Genomic DNA, 12,055 nt, shown 5'->3' on the forward strand with positions numbered 1-12,055 from the left:
AGAAACTACAAATACGTTACCTATGCAATATGAAACGTTATCAATATCGGTCCACCTTTAAGTATACGAATACAGTTCCATCCGATTTTCGTTATTTTGGAAACATTTCCAAAAAATGTTTATATTTTAGGCATAGCCTTATATAGCGATACCCCCAATTTTGGACTTGTTCTCCAACTGAATTGGCGATAATTCGAAATTAAATCATCCTACCAACAATCATCCTACCGAAATTAAATCATCCTTAAGTGACTGTAATGCAGTATTTTTGCAGCTCCAAATATTGCGAAATATAATAATTTAAAAATCAAATTAACTGAGGGTATAAAATGTTCGGCGATAACTTCGCCGTTTTCACTAATTTTTACAACGCGTCTAGGACTTTCAAAATCGTATGCCAACAATTGGTTCTACATTGAAATCGTTTCGATTTTGATGATGCATCCAAAATGTTTATTTTGATTATTTAAAACTTGCATTCTTTTTTTAATAATACTAATACTATTAATAATTTTAACATGTTATAAACATTACCGCGACCGTATATATTATCAGAACGTGTGAGTATGTGGGCTTAGATAAAATATCGACTTCCGGAGATGCATGCGATTTCGTTCACTGGGATATATAAAATCTAATATTCCAACAAGAAATTGATTCCAATATTAGCTAGGGCGGTGGAGTTAACAAATTTTTGGTAGGTCTCAGTCCGATACTATACGAATATTGTGGGCCTACCAAGACTCCGGCCCAACACTGATAACATCAACTAAAACAAGTTTAATATATATTACTGAATTATAGAATTTTTAGTGAACTTTTGTTATTATAAAACCTGTGAGCAGAGCAGAATAGTCAAACTGGACCGATCACATGGTACCCACACATCAAGCTTAGATTAGGGGATGTGCGACTGCCAGGAAGAAGTCGCTAAACTCGGAGACCTATTGGTCCATTGTGATCATCCAAAAAGACGTTGCAAAGCGACGTTCATTTACAGAAAGACCGGCATGAATCAAAACCAGTGCGGGGCAATATAGTCCGACGGGGTCGACCTTATGATACCCAACACAACTACCATTGAACTCAATCCCACGGCGGCTGGTTCTATGTACCGGATTGACTTAATGATGGACTCCGACAAGAGGCTGCCACCTCAACATCTACATGTTCGTGTGCGTCATTTTTGTCATGGGAGCGACATTATATCCCAGAATGCCTGCACCGAACCCTACTTGTCCGTGCCGGGATTGAAAGTAACCCCGGACCTTGGTTCTGATGTGTTTGTAGAAACCGCATCCACCATAGATCAATCTCGGTGAGATGCAATGGATGTGGAGAATGGGTGCATTTTCGAGTTTGCTCTGGACTGGGCAGGATCCAGGAGTATTGCGAATGGAGTTACGTCGCTTCATGCTGCGCTAGCACGTCTCCCAGTGTGTCTCAGGGGTCGTCGTCCGATTCATCATCAGAATCGTCATCGTCGGAGTACGAGACACCCCCGCAGTCTCCTCAACAGCAAAACGCGCAGCATTTAACACCACATATTGCTTTCCGCGCCTAGAAAATGCATCGTTCTTGCAGTTCAACTGCGATGGTCTTCGCTACAAATATGGGGGTAGCAGTCAAGTGTGGAGCTGTCGAGGTCGAGGTGCTTAATGTTTATATACCGCCGATGAATAGCTGTACACCGCGTTACTTACCGGATATCAGTCCGCTTTTAGAAGGTAATAACCGCCTGGTACTAGGAGATTTCAATGCCCACCATTAGTTGTGGCATTCCGTCCTAGGTAATGACCAGAGGGGTACCGCGCTGGCTGAGCAAATTGATAGCTCAACATTTTGCACGGTTAATGATGGTTAATGATGTCCACACGAGGATAAAAGGAGACTGCCACAGCTCGCCGGACATTACCATTGTGGCACCAGTGAATGACGTAACCTGGCAACCCGTCATTTCACTCGGCTCAGACCACCTTCCGATCATCGTCTCCGTCAACAGACCACTAGACTTCATAACCTCTGAAAGCCGTACTTTCCTGAATCATGGGAAAGCTGATTGGCCTGGCTTCAGATTTGCCATTCCCTCAGATCCACAGGTAGCTGAGAGGAATTTTCGGAAAATCATCGCTACTGCTGCCGCTCGCTTTATACCTGCTGGTCGAATACCCGAAGTAAGACCCAACTTCCCAGCAGAAGCAACGGTATTGGCTAACGAGCGTGATGAGCTCTGTCGTACTACCCCTGAAGACCCAAGGGTGCGAGAGATTACCCTTAAAGTCAACAGATTAGTATGCGAGCACAAAAGGAAGAAGTGGCTAGACCACCTGAAGCAATGCAGCATTGCCATCGGAACAAGTATATTGTGAGCAACGGTTAAGTCACTCTCGAATCCTGGAAGGTAAGATGACAGGACGGCTGTTACTTTTGACGACGTGACTGTGACAGACCCGAAGAGTTGCGCGAGTTGATTTAAACGGCAATTCATAGAGCTCCCCGATAGTGACAGGGCGAAACGAAGTGTGCTACGTCGCATAAGGGCACTTCGAGCTGAGGAGGAACCACCACAATTTACGAAGGAGGACGTTGCAGATGTCATTAATAACGCTAAGTCATCCAAAGATTTGGGCCTGGACGGAATTTCCATGGTAATGCTTAAGCAGCTGGATGAACCCGGAGTTAAGTACTTAACATCACCCCTCAACTTGTCGTTAACCACCCTCACGGTTCCTGAAGCCTGGAAGATAGTCAGTATGGTCCCGCTACTGAAGCCTGGCAAGGATACCAGCAGGGGTGAATCGTATAGACCGATTTCGGTCCCATTATTGATGATATATGTGAGATGTTGAACTTCTACATAGCCGATCTTGTTAATTTCTTCCATCTGAGGATTATGAAAATATTCGCCACAAAATCAACAGCCACACTGTTCATCACATGGGCGGCTGAAATGAAGCTCCCACTGAACATAATGGTCGATGGAGAACTGATTCCGACCACCAACTACCCCAAGATACTGGGAATGACATTCGACAGCCTTTCAAGTCGTCTGCGCAAGCCACTGCTTTATGCGATAAGCTGAGAAGCAGAAACAAGGTCCTCAAGTCGCTAGCCGGTAGCTCTTGGGACGCTGACAAAGAAACCTTGTTGGCCTCTTATAGGCCGGTCAGTGGCAAGCTATGCGGCGCCAGTGTAGTTCGCGAATGTTAGTGATACGCAATGGAAGAATATCTAGACCTGCCAGAATGCTGCCCTGAGAACTGCAACAGGGTGTCTCCTCATGACTCCTGTACACCATCTTCACGAGGAGACGAAGATCTTACCCGTCCATCGACACAATTATATGTTGTCGATGCAGTACTTCCTTGGGTGCTATCGTCGGGAACACCCATGCCAAAGTCTTGTGGACAGGACTCCCCCGCCCAGCACGTCAGGAAAGATCTTCATGATCTGGAGAGAGAGAGAGAGGTCCAAAGGTATAAGCGTGAATCCCTAGATCAAGAAGCCTATCACGCAGATCTGAATGGTATTCACACGGACGCAGCCGCTCAGGCAGTAGAGCAATATCGCATTGAATATCATAATTGGAGATGTCTCTTGATGTCTCGATACCTAACACATGTCCTTCATGTGGACTAGGACACTGCCCAGATAAACCGAACCATCTATCGCCGGATTCACTTTGGACGCTACCCGTTCAAGTTGCAACTTTCTTGAATTTGGAGGTAGAGCAAGCAGAACCAGTCAATGAATGCCATTCTACATGTATTCTGTTGTTACAACAACAACACTCCAAATTTCAAGCTTCTAGCTTCAGCCGTTTCGTCTGGACGATGATCTGTCAGTCACTTACTCACTTATCACTAAGCTCTTCTATATATATAGAAGGCTGGGATATTTTGCGGTTTTATTATAAGACAGGGGATTGTTACAGTTATACGACGTCTTAATTAACTAAAAATTCAATTTGTGATGTAAAATTAAAAAATAGCGGTTTCGTAATTTTTTAATGAAGCGCCATTTTGTGATTATTGTAAACAAAAAAAATTGTAGCTGCATGCCAAAAAAAATTATTTTTTTTTTTATTTTATCAAATATGCACCTGATATTCTTGAGTAATTATCTTACCTGCAAACTTTGGAATAGAGCATCAAATAGTCCAACAATGGAATTGCCCAATAATGCATGTCTTGCAATTTGTGGGCACAACGTACAGGCATTGCGATATAATTGCACAGCAAGCACAACAGCTCTAGAAAATAAATAATCAAATATATGATTTACAAAGGAAAATCCAAACAATTAAAATATATTACTTTTTGGAGACGTCAGAGTCCTCTTGCATGCCTGGAGTAATCACAGCACTGATAATAGACCCCAAACCATCCATCAGTAGGAAACATTGAAAATCGAATACTTGAGCTTTGGCCATTATACGCAACAAATGGCCAAGGGCACGTTCCAGTCCCTGAGAACCACCACCTTTATTGACCAAATTAAGATATTTTGGCACCTGAGATTCTCGCTTCATGTGAAGTGGTACAGGTTGTAATTCTTTCAGATATTCCTCAGCGCTATAAAAAATTGACGTTTGGTTAGTGTCTTTTTTATATACATACAGTGAGTGTAATAAGTATTTTGCCTCAATACAAATTTGACAAATTTCTAATATATACGCCTAAAGCCATCATACTAAAGATGTAAAATGAATTATGTATGATAGGATATGTTTGTAGACATATTTAGATCTTATTTCTGCAAGAATCACTGCGAAAGACCTATTGGTCTCGAAGATATCGGCCAAAATCTATACCATCCCAAAAATGATTATCACAAAAAAGTATTTTGCTTTTTATTATCATTTTTGAAAAAATCATTGTATAATACACGCTTTGTCTTTTTATAGTTACCATTGCGGGTAACCACATACTAAAAGCGATTAGGCGACGATTCCAATAAACCAATGCATTTTTTCGCGAATATTTTCTCATAATTTACGTTCAATACATTCTCTAGCAATTTTTCATTTAATATATGGTTATTTCTCGTCTTAATCTCAAAATGAGAGTATTAGATATGGTCGTCGCGGTTTCAAAACATCCCAAATAACTTTAGAATAATAAAAAGGAGGTTTTGCAGAATATATCGCGAGGACAGGGCCCTAAAACTATTAAAACCAAAATCCGATAAACAAATTATTAAAAAAAATATCGCGAAATCCCATTATTCAGACTTTGAAAACTTTATGGTCCATTAATATTGATCTAGGAACCAATATATGCGATGAAAATAGCAATAAGAAGGTCAGATTCTATGATATGAACGGTTTTGTTGCAATAGAAATACAGCAAATTTCGAAAATAAATAGATCGACCAGTTTATTCACTGATGCATTTTATTCGCAACTGATGGTGTTAAACGGATGTAAAATATTGACTGCGTATTCGTCACCAGCTACCACAGTTTTTTAAAACGCAATACTATTTGACGAAGAATGATGTTTTCTCCCAACTACATGTAATGCTTGTAGTTTCTGTTGTTTTAGAACTGTTCATTTCTTTGAATCTGACCACCTTATTACTATTTTCATCGCATATATTGGTTCCTAGATCAATATTAATGAACCATAAAGTTTACAAAGTCAGAAAAATGGGGTTTCGCGATATTTTTTTTTTAATAATTTGTTTGTCGGATTTTGGTTTTAATAGTTTTTAGGGTCCTGTCCTCGCGATATATTTTGCAAAACCTCCTTTTTATTATTCTAAAGTTAGTTGGGATGTTCTGAAGCCGCGACGACCATATCTAATACTCTCATTTTGAGATTAGGACGAGAAATTACCATATATTAAATGAAAATTTGCTGGAGAATGTATTGAACGTAAATGTGAGAAAATATTCGCGAAAAAATGCCGTGGTTTATTGGAATCGTCGCCTAATCGCTTTACCCGCAATGGTAACTATAAAAAGACAAAGCGTGTATTATACAATGATTTTTTCAAAAATGATAATAAAAAGCAAAATACTTTTTTGTGATAATCATTTTTGGGTTGGTATAGATTTTTGCCGATATCTTCGAGACCAATAGGTCTTTCGCAGTGATTCTTGCAGAAATAAGATCTAAATATGTCCACAAACATATCCCATCATACATAATTCATTTTACATCTTTAGTATGCTGGCTTTAAGCGTATATATTAGAATTTTGTAAAATTTTTATTGAGGCAAAATACTTATTACACTCACTGTATATGAAAATTAATTATAAACTTACGCCTGTGCCATTCTATTTTTCAACTTCTTCATTTTCTTCTTATAGCCGCGACTATGTTCGCGACTGCCAACATCGGACACGGTTGACGATAGATCACCGTCCTCAACCTTCTCATCAACATCTGATCTGAGGAGTCCACCATTTTCTTCAACATTTCTCGATGGTATGGTCAATTCCAAAGCTCGTTGACGTATATGTTCAATATTTTCTTCATGCCGGCGAGCCGATTCCTTTTGCTTCTGCAGTATCTTTCTTTGTAGTTCTTCGGTAGTTTGTTGATGATGTACTTGCAATGCCAACAAACGCTCCTCCCGATCTCTCGCCTTTTCTCGTGCCAATGCCTGACGTTGTTTTTCTTTTTGTTCTTGCATTTTTCCTATCCTTTGTTCACGCTCCAGCCGCGATTCATTCATCTTTTCCAGCTTACGTTGACGAGCTTGCTCCAACTCTTGTCGGCGCCTCTCCACAGCCGCCTCTTTAGCTGCCTTCTCCTCGAGTCGTTTTTGTCTCTCCTGTTCGAGATCCTGCAAACGACCCTCAGTTTCTTTGGACGACTCAATGAGATCTAATCGTTTATTTTGTGCTTCAATATTTTTAATGAAATTGATCTCCTTCAATTTCTTCTCCTCATCGTGGGCCTTCTCTTTGATATGCTTAAGATATTGCTCACGATTTTCAGCTGCCCTCTGGAGACGTCCCTCCATTTTTAAACGTTTTTCTTCGATTAATTGTCTTTTAGCTGCCTTGACATCTTCGACACGAGCCAAGAGTTGTTGAATTTTAATTGACTTTTCCTTATTGAGAAGTTCTCGTTTCTGTTGAGCTCTGGCCTGTTTGGCCTGGTATTTTTTCAGAGTCTCCTGCAGAGATCGGCGACGAGACGGTGATGACAATTTTTGATGTAGTTCCTGTGCACGACCTGGGTGTCTCGAAACGTAAGCTTGCAATGTTGCCAAAGCTTCTTCCCGTTCACCCCAAGACATTTCCGACAGCAATGCCTGATAGCGGGTTTCCAAACTAAGATTTGGATCATCGTCAACCTCATTGATGGGCACAAATACGACAGAAGAAGTGTCGAAATTGAAATCATCACGATCTTCTTCATCATCCCGATCGGTACCCAGAATTCCAACTTCGCAGTCAGTTTCATCCGTTTCCGTATCAACATCAATTTCTGTACTCTCCAGTTCACGAATTTGTCTCTCGAGGGATTCTTGTTCTTCAACGAGCAGACGTTGATGTTCATCACATTCATCGTTCTCATCGCAGCTCGACAATGCTCCCGGGCCATTGCTGATCTGTGAAGTAGACAATTCTATACGATTTGAGATACTCTTATATAGATCACCAATTGTTTTCGAAAAATCACGATTTGTTTGGATTTTAATATCGATTTTGTTGTGTTCAGCCGAAGAGGATGAGTTCATATCTGCACCCAACATTTCAGAGGGTGATGATGAGTTGGGCGCTTCAACAATGGTTTCAGCTGATGAATTAATATCTGAATAATCACCCGAACCCAAAGGATGGTGATTGAGTATCTCTGAAGATTTCGTGGTCCCATTCAGAGTGTTATTCTGTTTCCTTAAGGCTAACTTTTCACTGCGCATATACTCCTTATGGAGGGAGGTCATTTTGAGACCAGTTAAATCGGATTTTTGCCGTTTAATGATGGTCTGTCTAGTCGGAATATTCACAACATTGGTATTTCTTGCGGACGAAACTGTGGGTAATTGATTGATGGTATTGTTCTTGGTAGCTGCCGTATTGGAATTATTCGTCGTGACATTCTTCTTCTGGTTTGCGGGCAATGAATTCACTTTGGCTTTGGCATTTCGAATTTCTGGTCGTACGGAATGTGTTGTGGATTTGGCATTTTGACGTTCAGCCAATTTGCCTGTCTTCGATGGTTTGGTGTGTTTGCCGTTGGCATTGACACCGTTTGTAATAGGTTTGCCCGATTCTGGTTTTGATTTCGCCGATGGGATGGTTTCTTCTTCATCGTCACTTTGTTTTTCATCCAGCAATGCCAGCGTGGGAAGACTAGCATAACCAGTGGGCTGATTGAAACGTGATGACCAATGCATACTGGAACGACGGCGATTTTTGACGGTTAGCCAACCATCATTGTTGCTGCTATCGTTATTACTTGGCAGTTGTTTGGGTTCAGATTTTCGTTCATCTGTTGCACCGGATTGCGCTGAGTGTCTTGATATCTTCTCGTTACTTGCCTTTAGTGTGGATGTTGAGCTGCCAATATCATCTTTGGATGATTTATTAGAACCAAACGCAGACGATTTATTGAGATTGGATATATTTCTTCTAAGCATATTCGATGATTGTTGCTGTTTCTGTTGTCCTCCACTTGTGTTGTTATTGTTGTTGTTCATTTCAATCATGGTTCTCGATCGGGCTGATAGTCTACTGGCCACATTTGAAGGTGGGCCATAAACTTCAGTTTTGTTATTGCTGGTGGCTCGTGGTGGTAATGCAGATTTACTATTTCTGGCAGTTGATCGAGCTGCTGCAGCCATTGAAGGTTTGCTGGATGCCATCGAAGGGGCAGTGCCTAATGTTGAACGTTTAGTAGAAACCGTATTTGTGGGTGCTTTAGCAGATTTATTCACAGCTGCTACTCTAAGTGTTGATGACTTGGTGTTTGCTATAGGTTTTGCTGTTGACTGGCTGCTGCTTTGGGAAGATGAGGTGGCTATGGTGGATGGCACGGCCGGTCTATTTAAAACACTAGAATATTTCATGGGACTGTTTTGGGCTGTGGTATTTGCAGTTTGAAGGGTTTGTGGCTTCTTCGGCAGCTCAACCGCTTTGGAAGATTTTTCCTCATTCACCTCCGACACCTTTTTCAAAACAGTTTCCGGAGGTGTGGGGTCCTTTTTGGTATTTACAGCCAGAAACTCATTTTCCATGCTGTCCAATTTGTTAATGGTCATTTCCACAGCAGATGGTTCCTTTTTAACTTCTTTTGCAAATGCAGGTTCCTCTTTGGGTGTTTCCGCTTCTAACTTTTTCTGAGCTTCCTGTTGTAGCTGTTTTTCAAGTTCCTCCTGTCTCTTCCGTTCTTCCTCTGCCTCCCTTTCTTCTTGTTCTCTTTGCAGTTTTTCCCTTATACCGGCCAGAGTTAAATGATCATCTTCCAAATCAGTTTGAGCATATTGATGACTTCGATTTTCCAATATCATGGGTGCCGTTTCTTCCTCCACAACATCGACGACTGCAGTAGTTGTGGCTGGAGTTGGTGGTGGTTGCACATCTTCTGTGTCCTTTTGAATTTCATTAATGAGTCGTTTGGAAGAGGCAAACAATTCACGGACATTCACACGGACACCTTTGCGTGGAGAAAGACCCTCCAGACATGGCGAACTCTTGCCCGAATATGGATGTGGACATGGACTGGATTTGCCTGATACTGTGGGACTTGAAAGACTTTTAGCTCTTACACGTGGCACAGGATTACTTTTGCGAATTTCCCAAGCCAGCGAATTGGGTCTCTGTTGTACCGGTCGAGATTCGTAATCCCATGAGACTTTGAACCATTCACCCAAGGCTTTAAAGTCTCGTACATAATTCTCCAACACTAATATTGCCTCTTGGCAGGATGAAATATTTTCATAGCACTCAACAGTTTGATAAATTTCATTGACAGCTCGTTGTAAATTGCCGAAAAGTAGAGCCCAGTAACGGGCTTGCAGTTCGGATTTTTTGTCTCTGCCGGTCGATGCACTCCGTACACGTGGTCCGGTTGATTGTTTTTGTGCATGTCGTGTTGGGGAGTGAGATTTTTTTGGTGTCTGCAATGAGAATGGCAGCAATGCGTTTGGCGATTTTGGTGGTTTACGATGTGGCAATGATTCTGAAAAAAATTAATACAATAAAAGGGAAAACAGTTAAATATTGTGTATATTTTTATTTTTAAATATAATATATTCAAAAGTAATACATATAAGCTGTGATCAGTTCCGACTATGCAAGTTTTTGTAATAAAAGGAAAAGTCTCCAAAAATGTAATTTAACTAGTAATGAACATACAATTTCAAATGAAGTCTGCTTACTTAAGGGTTTAGTAAAACACGGTATATTTTCTTGAACAAAAAATTTTTGATTTTGATAATAGAAAAAAAGTATATCTGAAAAGTATAAAGACCATAAATCAACAGTATTCCGTCTCATAGAAAGCTGAAACGCCAAGACAGTGCATAGTGGAGGAAGAAAACGTACGATACGTCAAAAGTGGATCGGAAAATCAAAATAATTATAAAATTCCCTCATATAACATCCAAAGATATAAAAAGATCATAGAATTCTGACTATAAGAAACCATTAATTTAAAAAAAAGCTTAGCTCGGATTCGGTTTGCAAAAAAAAAATATTTCCTATAGTTTGGCCTGCTCAGTCACCTGACCTAAATCAAATAGAGAAACTTGTTGGAAATTGTATAACGAGAACTTGGAAATCAATTAAGAAAATAAGAATTTTTTTGTTGCCCAAAATGATCAGAGGGATAGCATCCCATATATAGATCATTTAATCCACTCTATACCATGAAGATGTGCAGAAACGACATGGTTTTGCTTTCGATTACTAACAAAAAATTTGTACTTTTTTCAATATCAGTATAATTTGCAAATGTTTTAAGCACAGACTGACATGACTTTCAACGTTATTTTGTAAATTTACAACAAATTCTTGTTGATATGAAATTAATATTTTAAAAATCTTATAAACGCTGAATAAGGATTATTTTTGCATTTAAATCTCCGTCTCAATTTTTTTTATTTCAATAAAATTAGGGTTTTTTACCGCAGATGACTTGGTTGCAAATGTTTTTAGCAGCATTATGGGACTTATAGTAACTAGACTAAAATCACTTTATATACAGTCGCTTAGAACGATGGTCAAGTGACCGGTGAAATTGGTCGCGGTAGACTATATGTCGATATAAATGATATCAAATAAAGGGTAGAACTTTTCTCGCATCTTTTGGATAGGTCGTTAAATTTGTTTGTATGTTCAAAAAGAGCATTCTTATTTCACTAAATAAAACTCTGTCGTACTGAAACCACATGTTATTACAAGAAATTATTTCGGCAACAAACAAAGAAACAAAAAAACGAAATATAAACTTACTTTCAAAGGACGATGATGAGGATAAATTTAACGGTCTCTCATCGCATATTTGATAGGCCACCAGATTTTTTGCTTCACGACCTTCCCTACCCAAAACTTCTTTCATTTCCATTGTGCTGTTGTAGGGGAATGTGCTCTGTCTCTATGCTGATCTGTGTGTTTTGTTCTCAACTCCACTTTGTAACGTCGTATTAGTCACAACACCCACACTCGATTAGCAGCACGAATAACTTTATTCGTCTTCGTGATAGATGTTTGACCGGCACCTGTAATTAAATGAGGTAATTATTGTTAATATTCCACTATAATATGAAGGAATTTTCCGTAGAATATTTTACCAGTTCTTGGAATTTATTAAAAATTGCACCAAAAAAGGTTTCCAATTAAAGAGTTCATCAATTGGAGTCACACCTTGTGTTGTTATTACGCTGCTGCTGTTGTTGTTGTTGTTTGTTATTGCTATTGTAATTCAGCGAGACAAATCTAGTCCACAGATGTTGTTGCTGTTTGATTTCTTTGGGTAATTTTGCATTCAATACAATAATTTTTAATTACACTCACTCAATTCGTTCTTTTCGAAATAAAATCTTCAACAGAATTACTCCAAATCTTTGCTAATCAGCTATTGCACAATAGCAG

General features: G+C 39.7%; 1 protein-coding gene across 1 annotated transcript in view; it reads right to left on the reverse strand.

Annotated features, from left to right (window-relative positions):
• Window positions 1-11,528, reverse strand: part of LOC133336672 (calponin homology domain-containing protein DDB_G0272472-like) — a gene marked incomplete at its 3' end in the record, with an annotated part of 56,462 nt that extends 44,934 nt beyond the window's left edge. The window contains exons 1-4 of the mRNA XM_061544955.1: window positions 11,417-11,528; window positions 6,272-10,142; window positions 4,317-4,574; window positions 4,129-4,252 (exon numbers count right to left, since the gene is read on the reverse strand). Coding sequence (XP_061400939.1) covers window positions 4,129-4,252; window positions 4,317-4,574; window positions 6,272-10,142; window positions 11,417-11,528 — 4,365 coding nt within the window. The remainder of the gene's footprint in view (window positions 1-4,128; window positions 4,253-4,316; window positions 4,575-6,271; window positions 10,143-11,416) is intronic.
• Between the last annotated feature and the right edge of the window lie 527 nt (window positions 11,529-12,055).

This window comes from Musca vetustissima, unplaced genomic scaffold (genome assembly GCF_032173495.1).
Source record: "Musca vetustissima isolate MV318-11 ecotype Yass unplaced genomic scaffold, APGP_CSIRO_Mvet_v1 utg45504, whole genome shotgun sequence".
NCBI lineage: Eukaryota > Metazoa > Arthropoda > Insecta > Diptera > Muscidae > Musca > Musca vetustissima.